General features: G+C 45.0%; 1 protein-coding gene across 12 annotated transcripts in view; it reads right to left on the bottom strand.

Annotated features, from left to right (window-relative positions):
• Window positions 1–16,561, bottom strand: part of gramd1ba (GRAM domain containing 1Ba) — an 808,348-nt gene that overhangs the window by 371,696 nt on the left and 420,091 nt on the right. For 8 of the 12 annotated variants that reach the window (XM_038778911.1, XM_038778906.1, XM_038778907.1 and 5 more), the window contains 2 exons: window positions 14,331–14,594; window positions 4,620–4,646 (listed from right to left, as the gene is read on the bottom strand). In XM_038778911.1, coding sequence (XP_038634839.1) covers window positions 4,620–4,646; window positions 14,331–14,594 — 291 coding nt within the window. The remainder of the gene's footprint in view (window positions 1–4,619; window positions 4,647–14,330; window positions 14,595–16,561) is intronic. The other 4 variants (XM_038778914.1, XM_038778917.1, XM_038778912.1 and 1 more) reach the window with 1 other exon arrangement.

The raw sequence follows: 16,561 nt of genomic DNA on the forward strand, positions 1-16,561 counted from the left end.
CATCCACTGGTGCCAGGATCACCGTGGACAGGCCAGGGAAACTTTGCATTTCCTGTCGCCATTTATTTTCATCAAGTCAGTTGGGTTTGGAAGGCTTCTGAAAATCAGTCTTCTTTGAGTGCTCAGAGACCTTGGGGGAAGATCGCTGAAAAACAGGAAACATTCTCCTCACAGCTCCAGGGACCCAGGTTCAATTCCTGCCTCGGGTAACTGTCTGTGTAGAGTTTGCACCTTCCCCAGCCCCTCCGTGTCTGCTACGTGGGTTTCCTCCGGATGTGCAAGTTTCCTCCCACAGTCCAAAGATGTGCAAGTCAGGTGGATTAGTCATGCTAAATTGTTCCTTCGTGTCCAAAAGGTTAGGTGGGGTTACTGGGTTACGATAGGGTGGAGGCATGGGCTTAAGAAAGGTGCTCTTTCCAAGGGCCGGTGCAGACCCGATGGGCCGAATGGCCTCCTTCTGCACTGTAAATTTTATGATTCCAAGAGGCAAGTGTTAAATGTTTGAACAAACTCATGTCATTTAGATGCTCTTTTAGAAGTTAGATGTGTTTAACTGCAGTGATTGATCATAGGCCTGTACCTGGTGAAGTTAACCATTACATTGATCAGAAACGTGTAAGTGCCAAGATACATCAAGGTACATTTCTCATTTGAAAACTTAAGAAAACAGTGCTAGGAACCTGAGTATCATGATCTGAAGTGATTGAAATTTCTACAATACATTCAATTTGAAAAAAACCCCTATAGCTTGCAGTTAGAGAAAAAAAACTGTCACCTGTTCTTGGACAGCTTTGATTGAAAATCTTATCATGTGCAGCTTTAAAAAAAAAAGAAGCCATTTCTTTTTCCAGTTGTAACAGGCTCCATTATTTTCAGTTGTAAGGGTTTCTTTGGACAGTTGAACCCATTATGAATGCTCTGCTGAGTTTCAAAAGTTGTTGAACCATTTATCTCTGCAGGGTATTGTGTACTGAGCTTGATTGACAATTTTAAGAGGTCAATGAGCGATTATCTATTTTTTGATGTGGTTGCTGAATGGATCTTTGTTTTTACAGTTGAATGGCCACTTGAGAGGATTTAGTTTTTTGGGCCTAATTTTGTTTTCAAGTATGAATGGTTGTACTTTTGAGTAACAGCTCTATTAGATAGTTAGAAGTGGCTTATTTTCATTTCCATTTCAAAAATTGCAAAATTATATTACATGGCTCCTCAGGGGCGGGATTCTCCCCTACTTGGCGTGACGGGGGGTCCCGGCGTAGGGGAGTGGCGCCAACCACTCCGGGGTCGGGCTTCCCCAAAGGTGGAGAATTCTCCCCATCTTTGGGGGCTAGCCCCGCGCCGGAGCAGTTGGCACCAGATGACTGGCGCAAAAAACCGGCGCCCCCGGCAGCGGGGCTGGCCGAAAGGCTTTCGGCGGTTGGCGCATGCGCCGGCAGTGACGTCAGCGGCTCTTCCGCTTCCGCTATGGCGGAGGCCGTGGCGGCCGCGGAAGGAGAAAGAGTGCACCCAGGGCACTGGCCTGGAGTCTGAGCGGGGGGCCCCGATCGCGGGCCAGGCCACCGTGGGGGCACCCCCTGGGGTTCGATCGCCCCCCCGCCCCCCCCCCCAGGACCCCGGGGCCCGCTCGCGCCGCTTATCCCGCCGTTACAGAGGTTGTTCAAACCTCAGCGGCGGGAGAGGCCTCCCAGCGGCGGGACTTCGGCCCATCCAGGCCGGAGAATCACCGCAGGGGCCTCGCCGATCGGAGTGGCGGGATTCCCGCCACTTCCCGGGTGGCAGAGAATCTCTGCCACGGCGGGGGCGGGATTTTCGGCGGCCCCAGGCGATTCTCCGACCCTGCTGGGGGTCGGAGAATTTCGCCCCAGGACTGTACATAAGTAGGTGAATGACAATGTAAGTAGCATGGAGAATATGAAGGGACATAGGCTTGGGTGAGGGGGTGAGGTGCGAAAGTTGGGTACATAAGAACAATGTTGTAAGCTGGGCCAATATCCTAGTGAACCAAGGTAGTCCTTCTGACCAGCCTGCTTCGGCAACCACACTCCAACATCATACACACGGGAGTCCCTGGGGGATGAAATTATTGCAGATGTAGGCAAAGGTGTCAAGCACAGTTTCCGAAGTCAGGAAATGACCCCACTTCCATTTCTCGTGCCCAACATGAAAATTAGACCCTAATCTTACCACAAACTGGATTCAAGTGTCATATGCTCAGATAGAACATTATACTTGTACGGTTAGATTCCACCACCCTGCCTGCCATTTTGGTACTCAAATGGTGCAGTCTAACAGCAGTATTATTATTGTTAATATTCGAAACTACAAACGCCATATCAGTATAACATTTACAGCCATCACTGAATAGCTCCAAACCATATTCATATATATTTACTTGATATATCAATTCTTAATTTTAAGGCTGTTTTTGAGTTAAGAATGGATCAGGAAGTATTCTTCCAGCAGAAATAAATTCCACCACTAAACTACTAGATCTGGTTCTATAGTCAAAAATGATCAATATTCTTACAAATAGCAGTTTAATACTAACACGTAAAGAGATTATTAAAGATTACTGAAGAAAACAATACAAAATATGTGGTGAAAACTACACTTTAAATTTGAGTTCAGCATGAGATATGCCCAATGGGCATTTATTTGTTCCAAGTACATACAGAACCAAATCAATGATAATTGTTGCCGATCTTCAATTTGTCAACGACTTCCAGAATACGGTGCTTTTAATCTTACCACAAAAAGACAGGAACAACTATAACAATTTGCATTATGTAATGTCATCAATGCAGAAAATCGGCTCACACAATTAGAAAACAAGCCAAAGGAGGAGATATTAGTAGTCATGATTGAAAGTCTGGTGAAAGAGATGAGTCTTAAAGAATGAGAGTGAGGTGGAAAGATGGATACATTTACAGAGAGCAGTCTGAGCATGCAGTGGAAAACAAAGTGTTCAACGAACAGAACAGGAAGAAGGCACAGTCGATGGGAGTCATTCAAGATGTTTAAAGGAGTAAAAAGACAGCTGAGGTAGGACGTTCCAGAAAACAGAGAACCCCATCGTAGCAGCAACCAAAGATGCAGCAGCGAAAGTTGGGAAACAGAAAACAACCAGTGCTGGAGGAATAAATGGTAACAAGAATTTGGGATTGAAGGTAATTGTGAAGGGGCGCAAGCCCAAGGAGGGATTTGAAGGTGAGGGTGAGGGTCCAGAAGTTGATTTTTTTGGGGGGCCATTGGACTTTAGCATGGGCTGGGACGATCAGTCAGTGTGACATAGGGCTGGTGAGAGCAAAGTATATGGTTTTCAGTCTATAGAGGGTGGAAGAGGAAAGATAAGAAAAGCACTGGAAATAATAACAAGGTGAAAAGGGCATGAATTCGGACTTTGGCAGTAATGGGGAAGAGGTAGGCAATCTTTCTGATATCAAAGAAAGTAATGTGAGAGACTCATCAGGTGTGGGGAAAAAAATGTATGTTGGAGTTCATCAATATACTCAAGTACCAAGCTCTGGGCTTAGCCTGAATCATTAGCTACACAGGTTGATGGCACAGAGACCAGAGATATATTCAAAGAATTTGAAATGATAAAACAAATGTAAATAATCTGCAAACATATTGCCCGAAAAAAACAAAAGTTTGTTTGCAGCAAAAAAAAAGTTGCCATCAAGATAGAACATACAAGAACACAGAATCCCTACAATGCATTTGGCCCTTTGGAGTTCATTAATACACTCAAGTACCAAGAACAATACAGCAAAGGAACAGGCCCTTCAGCCCTCCAAGCCTGCACCGACCATGGCACCTGCCTAAACTAAAACCTTATGCACCTACGGAGAAACTGTATGCACTTACGGAGCTCTGGGCTTAGCCTGAATCAGTAGCTACATAGGTAGATGGCACTGCGACTTGAGATATAATGAGGACAATGTGTTGTCGTGTTGAAAGAATTTGACATAATAAAACAAATGCAAAGAATCTGCAAGGATTTTGGCCATAAAAACAAAAGCCTGTTTGCAGCAAAAGAAAAGTCTCAATCAACATAGAACACAGAAGAACATAGAATCCCTACAATGCAGAAGGAAGCCATTTGGCCCATCGAGTCTGCACCAGCCCTCTGAATGAGAACTCTACCAAGGTCCCCTCCCCTGTCCCATCCCTGTAACCCTGTAACCTAACCTACACATCTTTGGATACTATGGGAACAATTAGCACGACCAAGCCACTTAACCTGAACATCTTTGTACTGTGGGAGGAATCCAGAGAACCCAGAGGAAATCCACGTAGACACGGGGAGAATGTGCAAACTTCACACTGTCACCCAAGGTCGGAATCACCAAACTATCATTTCTGAAGGACCAAAAGGTAAACACAAATCTTTTCTCAAATTTACACTGAATACCATTACAGATATTGCATAACCTTCATCTTTAACTGCAAGTTTGAATTAGTTTTATTAATAGATTGCAGCAATATATCTTGTCTTAGTAATGTTATGTCTCTGAAGTATAACTCAACAAAACTCCAATGTTACACACATGAAATGAACTTTAAGCTTATGTAGGTGCCAATGCCATTTTTCATGAGAACGTAAAGTGGCCACTTACCCAAACCTGTCAGTAGTACTGTCTGACCTGAAAAAGAAATAACAAAATATTATACAAAAAACATAGTTTAAAATAAATATTTTCATCATTCAGCTCATTTCTCTTTTTGAGTTTTATGTTAATGCTTCATCTTACATAATGATTACTCAAATGATTGGTAAAATTAAACTAGTCAGAGGTTCATTTAAATTGCATCAATTAAAGGATTAATTTTGAATACAAATTTGGTCAACCAAAAGCAACAAATGCTGCTTCAGACTCTTAAGGAAGCAAGAAACTGTTCTTCATTTGAAAGCTGCCAAAAATCAAATACCATGCCGATTTGTTTCTCTTCAATATTATTTGAATGGCACATGTGGTAAAACATACAACAAGGGAGGGCGGCACGCGGCGTAGTGGTTAGCACTGCTGCCTCATGGCGCTGCGGGCCCGGGGTTCGAATCCCAGCTCTGGGGCACTGTCCGTGTGGAGTTTGCACATTCTCCCCGTGTCCGTGTGGGTTTCGCCCCCCACAACCCAAACAAGTGCCGGGTAGGTGGACTGGCCACGCTAAATTGCCCCTTAATTGGAAAAAAAATAATTGAGTACTCTAAATTTATTTATTTTTTAAACCATACAACAAGGGTATATTTGAAAATAATAAACCAATCATGACAATTTTGTCATCAGGGCCAAGGAGATATTTTTTATATCTAAACATCTACAGTGGCAAGTCACATTGATATATGTGGTTATGGTTTCCATTCGAGAGCATGAACAGCACTGACAAATAGCTGTACTGGCATAATATTATTTTTTCTTTGCAATCTATTCTCCTTCATTGTACTGGAATTATTAAATGCCTGCACACCTAAAGTTAGAAATTAAATATAAATTTACATATTTACAATTCAATTATTCAAGACAATTAGTATTCTTGCATCACAGCAAACTAGTAAACATCAAAGACAAAAGGATGCAAGGTCCTGGCTGAGGATAGACCAAAGTTTTGGTCAATACAGTTGACTCCCTGCAGGTTAATGCTTGCACCAAGTACAACTTCATTCTGACCACAGAGTTCAAGTTTATCAAAGTAATTTCTTGGTTGAGAAAAATTCTTAATCTAAGACAATTGCAGTAGAGAATTTTCAGCCGAAAATACAGCATATCCTAATCATTTCCCAACAGTCAAAACACTCCATTCCCATTCTGCACAATCAACACTCAAATTAATTTCCATGCAAAAACTAGAAGGGTTTCCAGATACTAAAAGGGTCAAATAACAAGTGTTCTTTTTTTAAAAAGCACAATGGCAAAAAGGCCCCAATGAGGAATATGGAGTTAACTGACGGTTCATTGTTATTAACTGCAACCGATTGACCGTGCAGGCTATTTACTCCTTATAATAATAGTCATAGATCTGCTAAAAGTCTCAGGGCCAAGATTTAACAGCTGACAGAGTTTCCTGTTCCACCAGCCAAAGCATTGGCAGGGAACACATCCCGCCAATAACAGCTGGTGTTTAATCACTTTACAGTCTATGAAGTGCTAATTGGCTAGATGTGAGAATTCCACCCGTTCACAGAATCACAGAATACTACAATGCAGAAGAGGCCCTTCGACCCATCGAGTCTGCACCGACGCATGAAAGGCCCTGACCTGCCCATCTAATCCCACTTGTCAGCACTTGGCCCCATCACCCTTAATGTTATGGCGTGTCAAGTACTCATCCAGGTACTTTTTAAAGGATGTGAGGCATCCCGCTTCTACCAATGTATTCCAGACTGTCACCATTCTGGGTTAAAATGTTCTTCTTCAAATCCCCTCTAAACCTCACTTTGAACTTGTGTCCCCTCATAACTGACCCTTCAACTAAAGGGAACAGCTGCTCCCTATACACCCTGTCCATGCTCCTCGTAATCATGTACACCTCAATCAGGGCACCCCTCAGTCTTCTCTGCTCCAGAGAAAACAATCCAAGCCTATCCAACCTCTCTTTATAACTGAGGAGTGACACGGTAGCACTGTGGTTAGCACTGTTGCTTCATCACAGCGCCAGGGTCCCAGGATCGATTCCTGACTTGGGGCACTGTCTGTGCAGAGTCTGCGCGTTCTCCCTGTGTCTGCGTGGGTTTCCTCCGTGTGCTCAGTTTTCTCCCACAAATCCCAAAAGACATCCTGTTTGGTGAATTGGGCATTCTGAATTCTCCCGCAGTGTACCCAAACAAGCACCGGAATGTGGCAACTAGGGGCTTTTCACAGTAACTTCATTGCATAAGCCTACTTGTGACAATAAAGATTATTTGAAAAAATGTTCCATCCCAGGCAACATTCTGGTGAATCCTCTCTGCACCCACTCCAGTGCAATTTCATCCTTCCTATAATGTGGCAACCAGAATTGCACACGAAGCAGCTGTCTATCACCCTCTTGTCTCCTACCACTGAGCCAATCATGAATCCACCTTATCAAATCACACTGTATCCCATGTGCATTTGCCTTTCCAATTAAGGATCAATTTAGCGTGGCCAATCCACGTATCCTGCACATCTTTTGGGTTGTGGGGGCAAAACCCATGCAAACACAGGGAGAATGTGCAAACTCCACATGGAAAGTGACCCAGAGCCGGGATCGAACCTGTGACCTCGACGCCATGAGACAGCAGTGGTAACCACTGCCCCACCGTGCAGCGCCGTGCATTTACCTTCTTAATAAGTCTCCCATGTGGGACCTTGTCAAAGGCTTTGCTGAAATCCATGTAAACTACATCAGCTGCACTACCTTCATCTATACACTAGGTTACATGCTCACAATATTCAATCAAATTTGCTCGGCATTACCTCCCTTGGATGTAAGACCTGCCTAATGGCCTTGCAGCACCATCTGGAGCAATGGCTACTTTTAGGACTTCCCAGGGTCTAAGTCCCAGAGTCCAGGACCAGATAAATGCAAGGGATCTCACTGCAAGGTGGGAAGACGGAGGTAGGTAACATGGGGTGAGTCCCCGATGTGGAAAGGGAACCCTTGAGGGCAGCACCCCCCCCCTCCCCACCAAAACTGCCAATACAGGTTTTCCTCAGGGCTGTTACAAATTTATCTCCAAAACTGAAACTAGGTTTCTCTGAAGTACTTGGGCTTGGATGTGAAACCACCAAAAATAGCAAACAAGGCATGATGATTTCCAGGAAATTAAAATATAATTTGAGAACAGTGGCATATTTTAAGCTACAGGCACTGAATAAATTAGATTGCTCTGAATTACTGCTAGGGCACAAGAATAAAAAATGTGCCCCTCAAAATGCGTGTGCTGCAGAAGCAGGATTTGAAAGAATTGAACACGTTATGACATATCTCCTCACATTTTTCCCTATTTCCCATCTACGCTTCATCTCTGGAAGCTGATAGCTCAATGAGGTATAGTTCTAAGGGCATCAATAGTCCTCAAGAGTGACTCTTGGAAAGTTAGATAAGGCAGAAGAATTTGAAACTGTTTACTATGTGTTTCTTATAAATTAGAAACAAAACCTCCTTTGGCATCCAATGGATTAAATAAACAACTGATCTATGATGTTAGTACTCTGATGCAATTCAGTAGGGACTTTGGAGATTAACTGTCCTACTCAAATGAACAGGTGCTTTTATTAATAGGGGAAACAGATGTTCACTTTAATTCTGTTTACTAATGCATTTATGGTCTCAATTTTAGAATTGCACACATACCATCTGCATTGTTAATCACATGGTGTTTCAGATACTCTTGTATCTTTTCTTACAGATGTGCAAGCTTAGACTCTGGGAAGATTCCAGAGAGAGGGTAATGATGCTGGGAATATTCCAGGGAGAGGGCAATGGAGAATACATATCATACGTTTCCTGATGTTCTTAGTATTGTAGATTAACAATTGCAAGAGTGAAAATTAGTCTCTCTTCCCAATATTTGTTGTAGGATGCGCCTTGCTTGTCAACAACTCTCCAATGCCTCCTTCAAGCTGACAATCTTTTTATACAAGTTCAACCAATTAATACCAACACATTATCCAACTATGGACGGGTCATGAATGCCCTTTCCCATCTTGCCAAAAACACAAATGCAACCATTTTAGCAATACATTTTTCATTCCAAGCAGGAGCAGGAACCCTGAAAGATATTCTACCACCCACTCCCAAACCAGTGTTATTGAGACCAGCTATCATCCTAGTAAAATCAATTTTAAACTCAGTTCTGAACAGGGATAAAAGTAGACTGTGGTTCAGGTAACATTAGTCAATACAATTATTCAATGACTGTTGGAGGACTTTAAGCAAGAAAAGTAAACTTTCCAACTCAGCACCTGGTCACTGAACTATTCGCGATGAAAGCTTTGCTGTGCTTCCTGTGGGGGTATGTAGGGAGTAGTTGCACATGAGGCAGCACCCGTCAGGCGTTTATTTTCGCCCATTTCATCCTGTTTTGGGGGGTGTGGTTCTGGCTAAAACGTTACTATTTCGATGGGATAAGGTTCCCATGCAAGCAGGAACAAGGAAGCCTGGAAATAAAAATTCATCGACAGATTCAGAAGACCCTCGAGGTTCTTCGATTGAGAAAATGGCGGAGGCAACTAGCGCGACTCTGGCCACTCCATTCACGACCAAGATGCTTGCAGGCATCTTGGCGATGGAATTTCAGAAGCAGCGGCAGGCTGTTTCCAAGGACATTCACAAGTCAACAGAAGAGGCCCTGGCTCCTATTCGCTCTGAGTTTCAGAAGACTGAGGAAACGTTAAAGGTGTATGATGCAGCGACAAAAGGTGTGGAGGCAGCGCTCTCTAGGCAGAGCAATCAGATTGTCTCCTGGGAAGCTGAGATGGCAATAATGGCCGATGTTAATAAACACAAGGAGCTGAGGTAGATGAATAGGAGAATCACTCTAGGAAGCAGAATCTTAGAAACATGGGGTTGTCAGAGGGAATGGAAAATCCAAATGCAACGGACTATATCTCGAAGATGTTTGGGAAGATAGTGGGGTAGGGTGAATTGACGTCCCCTCCCGAGCTGGATCGAGCCCACTGGTCACTCAGGCAGCACCCCCATGCCAGAGAATCACCATGGGTAATCATCGTGCGGTTCCATAGTTTTCAGGAGAAGGAACGAATCCTGAGATGGGCCAAGGATCATCAGGACTACAAGTGGGAGGGCCACGCGATCTGGCTCTATCAACATGTTGCCAAGGAACTGGCTAAAAAGCGGGTGATGTTTAACAAGGCCAAAGCCATGTGGTATAAGAGTGGACTTCGATTTGGGGTCCTATACCCTGCACATTAGATATGAAGGACTATTCTCTCAATGTGCCGAAGAGACAGATGCTTTCATTAAGAAGCATAGGCTGGCAGTCAGATAATCCTAATAATCACAAGGTCTTTGTATGTTTGGGGAGGGCAAGCAGCAATGGGCATTTGTTGAGGTTTCTTATGCAAGTTTGAATTTTCTTGTTCTTGTGTGGGTTGATTGTTTTTTCTTTGATCATTAAAGTTGGATTCGGGCTGAGGGTGGGTGGCTATGGCTACTTATTTGTTTTTACTCTGGGCGGGGGCCGCCCTGTTGGCTGAGGAGTTAGCTAACTGGAGAGGAGTGGTACGGGTCATCGCAAATCATTTTGCAAGCGTGGTTTTAGATCATGAGATTAGTTTCTTTGTGTTGTTTGGGGGTAGTTGAGATCAGGGCCAGGAGTCTTTGTTCACGTTTCGGCTGATTTATTGATTATTTGGGTGTGGTATTGTTGGGAGGAGGGGGAGGGGGTGTGGTATAGTTTTCTGATGATGGCTAAGATTTTTTTTGGATGGGCCCGGTGCCAGTAATCGAAGTAGTTGCTGAATTGCCCCATTTTGTGGAAATGTCTGATTCTGGGTCGGGGAGGGGGGGGGGGGGGATTGGTGTGTGGAAGCCCCCCAGTCGGCAGGTCACTTGGCCCTACATGGGGCAGACCATGCTCCACAGGAGAGGCACAGTGGCACAATGGTTAGCCGGGGACCCAGGTTCAACTCTGGTCTCGGGCGGCTGTATGTATGGAGTTTCCAAATTCTTCCCCTGTCTGCGTGGGTTTCCTCCGGGTTCACTGGTTTCATCCCACATTCTAAAGATGTGCAGGTAAGGTGGTGGTTTCAGGGCTTAGGGTGGGGCCTGAGTAGGGTGTTCTTTCAGAGCGTCGGTGTAAAGTCGGTGGGCCAAATGGCCTTCTTCTGCGCTCTAGGAATTCTATGGTTCTATGTAAGGGGGTTGAACGGCCAGTAAAGGCCAAGGATATTTTCTCACCTGAAGAGTTTGAGTGCTGCTGTGGTGTTCCTGCAGGAGAATCGCCTGCGGGCCAGGGACCAGACAAGGTTACAGAGGGGGTGGGTATTCCACTTAGGGTTTGATGTTGATGGTAGGCCCCGGGGGGGGCAGTTTTATTTCACAAAATGGTTCCTTTTTCAGAGGCTAAGATCTTGATCAATCCGAACAAGACAAATGCGTTTGTTAGTGGTTTCCTGGGGGTGTCTTGGTGGTTCTAGTTAATGTGTATGTGCCGAGGTGAGACTTTATTAACAAGTTACTGCCATCTATTCCTGACTTGGAATCTCAACAGCTAATTGGGGGAAAGGCGGCATGTGCCACTGAGGACCCGGGTTCGAATCCCGGCCCTGGGTCACTGTCCGTGTGGAATTTACACATCCTCCCCATGTCTGTGTGGGTTTCATCCTCACAACCCAAATATGTGCAGGTTAAGTGGATTGGCCACGCTAAATTGACCCTTAATTGGAAAAAAATATAATTGGGTACTCTAAATAAATAAAACAATTGGGGGAGAGCAACATAAATTGGACCCTCGGGGGGGGGGGGGGGGGGGGGGGGGGGGGGGGGTGGTAGACACATGCCAATTTGCATCTGAGTGATAAGGATTTTCTTTTTTCTCCCATGTCCATCAGGTTTATTCTCGGGTTGATCTTTTCGTGGAGGGTAGGTCTCTCCTTGGCACTTGGCCATCTCAGATCATGCTCCGCATTTTGTTGATTTGTTATTAGAGCCGGGTCCTCCTCAACGCCTGCCATGAAGATTAGACACAGCATTGTTGGCAGACAAAGGATTTTGCGAGAGCATATCTCTGTCATTTGGGATACATTACGTCCAATAAGATAGAGTCTATCTCACCTTTTACATTGCGGGAGGTCTTTAAGGTGGTCATTAGAGGGGAAATCTTCTACAAGGCACACCAGGAAAGGATTGGGAGGGTGAAGCGGCAGAGGCTGGTGGATTCCATCCTTGAGGTAGACCATCAGCACTAGCTTGCCCCTGCACGGGAGTTGCTGATGAGTAGGATGAAGTTGCAGATGCAATTTGACTTACTCTCAATGGGTAAGGCAGTGAGCCAGCTGGGACCCTCGAGGAGGACATTCTATGAACATAAGGAGACAGCCAGTCACCTTCTAGCACAACAGTTGAGGCGGCAGGTTTTTTTCCCAGGAGATTATACATGTAAGGGAGTCGATGGCAGTTTGGTATCCGCTCCATTAAAAGTTAATACTGCGTTTGAAGCCTTTTATCAAAGTCTATAGATCGCAGTCCCCGGATGAGAGTTCACCTTTGATGCAGCTTTTGGATGGAGTACATGAGGGGGGGTTAAGAGAATAGTTGGAATTATGTTGAGCGCTGAAGAGATTGTGAAATCTATTGGTTTAATGCAGTTGGGTAAAGCACCAGACCCGGATGGGTTCCCCATTGAGTTCTATGAGAAATTTGCAGGGCTGTTGATCTCACTAATATTGGACATGTTTAATGATTCTATATCTTGGGGGTATTGCCTGTTACATTGGCGCAGACCTTTATTTCCCAGATTCTGAAGAAGGACAAGGACCTGACAATGTGGGCCGTATCGACCTATCTCATTGTTGAATGCTGATGCTAAATTGCTGGCTAAGTGCTGGCTCTGCGGTAGGAGTCCTGCCTTCCGGAAGAACTGACAGGTTTTGCAAAGGGTCAGCAGCTGCGAACCAATATACATCGATTATTAGACATCGTCCACTTCCCCCTCTCCAGTGCCCGAACTGTTTCAATGGACGCCGAAAAGGCATTTAATAGGGTGGAATGGGGGCATCTCTTTCTGAGATTCTGGAGAGGCTTGCTTTGGGCCAAATTTTATATCTTGCATTTGTCTTCTGTACAGGACTCCCACTGCAAGTGTTTGCACAAACTCCTTGAGCTCAGGTTATTTTCACTTGAAAAGGGATATGAGGGAGGCTTGTCCATTGTCTCTGCTTTTGTTTGCTTTGGCTGTCGAACCATTGGCCATAACGCTAAGATCTGATTGGAAGGGGATAAAGAATAGGGTGCCCTTGTATGCAGATGATCTGCTTCTTTATGTCACGGACCTAGGTCTGTCGATTCTGGGTTCGCCGTTTCTGAGGCTATGTCCAGATAATGTATCTAGTCTTACGACAGAAAAGTCGGCGCCACCCCACACCAATGGTCCACCCAGTGAGGGGATAGGAGCCATGACATATAAAACATAGGGCATTCCCTGCAGATACAGCCGGAGAATTGCCGGGTCCGTGGCCGCACATGCGCACAGTGGTAACCATCAGTGGTCACGCCGAACAACATGGCGCGGGGACCTGGCCTGCCAGATAGTGCCACCCTGGACCGCCCCCCCACCAGTCTCTTTCCCCCCCCCCCCCCCCCACCAGTCTCTTCCCCCCCCCCCCCCCCCACCAGTCTCCTCCCCCCCCCCCCCAACCAACCGCCCGACTGTGGCAGTGCTGGACACAGTCTGCAGCCACCACTCAAGGTTGACAAAATCTCAGAACACAAGTGATCAACGGCGTCGGGAAGTCGGCCCATCGGGGCGGAGCATTGGGAGAGGGCCGACGGTATGCAGCGCACTCACTGATGATGCCGTTTTGGAGGACGCGAAGCGTCCAAAAACAGGCATCGCCCCCGATTTCGGCATCAAAACGGATTCTCCACCCAATCGCCAAATGCAATTTCGGCGTCAACAATCGAAGAATCCCGCTCCACGACTCTGCCATGGATGAGATAATGATGTTGCTTAGGAGCTTTGGCTCCTTCTCAGGGTATAAGTTGAATTTGGACAAGAGTGAATACTTTCCCATGAATCCCCCAGGGAGGGGAGCCGATCTGGGATTCTTACCTTTTCGTTTTGTCAGATCTAGCTCGTGTTATCTGGGAATTTGGATGTCCCACGATTGGGCCTCACTTCATTAATTAAATTATGCTTGTCTGGTGAATGGGGTTAAATCTGTCTTGCAGAAGTGGGATAACCTCCCCCTGTCCTTGGATGGACAGGGTTCAGAGTGTTAAAACCTCTCAAGGGTTTTATTTCTTTTTCAGTGTCTCCCCATTTTTCTCCCCAAATCTTTATTTGTCAGGGTCTTCAAATTGATAGCTTCCTCCATGTGGAGTTTACACGTTCTCCCAGTGTCTACAGACCCAAAGATCTGTAGGTTAGGTGGATTGGCCACGCTAAATTTGCTCCTTAATTGGAAAAATAAATAACTAAATAATTGGGTACTCTAAATTTATAAAGAGAAGGGGGGGGGGGGGGGGGGGGGGGGGTGTTCACAAGGTTAAACTCGCCCTCATGTGCCAGGCTCAGCCTGATTCAGTTCAGGTGGTGCATCTGACCAAGGCCAGAGGGTCTCTTTTTTCTCGACGGGAGGCATATGTGTAAACGGTGTTCCCAGGGGCTGGTGAATCATACCCACATGTTCTGGTCGTGTCCTAAACTTGAAAGCATTTGGGTCTCCTTCTTTAACACCATGTCAGAGATTCTTGATACCGATCTGGAGCCTTGTTCGCTGGTGGCCATTTTCAGGGTTTCAGACTCGCCGGTGCTGCAGACGGGGCTGAAGGCGGATGTCCTCGCTTTTGCCTCATTGATAGCCCGGAGGCGAGTTCTGCTAGGGTGGAGATCTCCTACACCGCCCAGTGTCTCGGCCTGGTTGGGTGACCTAATGGAGTTCCTATATCTGGAGAAAGTCAAGTACATCATTAGGGGATCAGTAGAAGCATTCTACTTGAGATGGCAGACATTAATTTCCTTTTTCAAAGAGTTAGTCGCGGTCAGTTGTTATGGGGTGTTTTTAGTTATATGTTTGAGGAGTTGGGTGTAGTGCAGTTGTTCAGTATTGACTGTGTTATTTTTGCATTGTGTCTTTACGTATTGGTGATATAATGTGGTATTATTTTGATATAAAGAAAACATTTTTCAATAAAAATATATATTTTTTAAAATTATTTTGCTTTTCCCCCCCACATTCCAAGTTAAATTTGATATAATAATAACATACAAAATAGGAGGCGATGACCAGTCGGCACATGGAACCTGCTCTGCCATTCAGTAATGATTCACCAATTTTTGGTGCATCAACTCCAATTTCCCTCCAGTCCCCATAACCCTTAATTCGCTGAGAAATCAAAAATACATCTATATTATCCTTGAATATATTCAACAACAGAGTTTCCACAATGCTGGAATAGTCATAGAGAGGGAATGAATGTTCTGGAGAGGGAGTGAGCAATGCCGAGAGGGAGTGAGCACTGCCGAGAGGGAGTGAGCACTGCCGAGTGGGAGTGAGCACTGCCGAGAGGGAGTGAGCACTGCCGAGAGGGAGTGAACATTGTCAAGAGGGACTATGTGCTGTGGCACTGGAGCACTCTAACAGTGCGATAAATGTAGGAAATTGTTATATATTATTTTATATTTGGTGCAGTAATGTTATTAAAAACCTTGGTTTCAGATACATAGACAGTATGTCTAATAAAGCTGTGATGAAGAGTGTGGCAATCGTTGGTTTTACAGATAGATGGCTAATGGAACATTGTTTTGATTTTTGGAGGATCTGGGGTGTACGTAAGTTATGAGGATTGGTGCTTAGTCCTGGATATACAAATCATGGGATATCTTAGAGTGAGTAGACCGAAGAATGCCTTATGATGTAAGTAATGGGTGGAGCGAAACCTGTCTGTAGTTTCGCAGTTTGCCATAGGATTTAAGCTAACAAGGCAGGCTACAGCTGAGTCAAGGAAGGTTTCCTCTAAGGTATTTACACAGAGAAACACCGGTGAACCGGATTGTTAATATTATTAATAAGAGACCTTTGAACTATATTGGTTTGTTTAATAGAATATATGAGCACGATTCTCCGGAAGAATTTGTAAGTTGGTAGCGAGCGGGAATTGCCATGAGCTTCCTGGTGCTTGGCCCAGCGAGACCAGCAATGCAATTCAACGTTAACTGATCCACTTAACGAGGCCTCAGGGGCTTCTCGCCGCAGATAACACATCAGCAGATGATTCGTCAGGAACACGCTCTCTAGCCCCCCGCTAACGAGTTTGAGCAGCACTTAAACTGCACTTGCTCAGTCAACCCCAGCTAACTCACAATAATAGCTGCCACCGTGGTCACGGCACAGCTATCATCCCAACCCCTCACCAGTGCAGGTACACACACCTTGGTGGAAAATGTTAGTGGTCAGGGTCCTGGGGTACAATCTGGTGAGCACCACACTGCTGATGATGTACATCAGGTGGAGGCAGGAACCCTTCGGTGAGAAAACAGTCAGAGGGCTGCTGGATCCCAGGACTGATGCGCAGGTATTGCACAAAGAAACGGTGGTTCTTGGAAGGTACCCTCCCAAGGTATTTGCACAGAGAAACGCAAGTTAACTTAATTTCTAAATGTTTTTTGAATTATATTGGTTTGCTTCATTGTAAATATATATATAAATATAGTTGCAGCTGTAGGGAGTAAGTTAAAGTTTTTCCTTTTATTGAAGAACTGTTAACTATAAAGTTGTTATTTTGTTGCAACTGGGGTTAATTATGCGTTTAAAATTAAAATTTGTTTAAACAAAAGATACCTACTTGTCAGCGTTTACTCACATAATAATAATTTTTATTGTATGCTTACATTAACACTGCAATGAAGTTACTG

The sequence above is a fragment of the Scyliorhinus canicula genome, chromosome 19, assembly GCF_902713615.1.
Source record: "Scyliorhinus canicula chromosome 19, sScyCan1.1, whole genome shotgun sequence".
NCBI classification, from domain to species: Eukaryota; Metazoa; Chordata; class Chondrichthyes; order Carcharhiniformes; family Scyliorhinidae; genus Scyliorhinus; species Scyliorhinus canicula.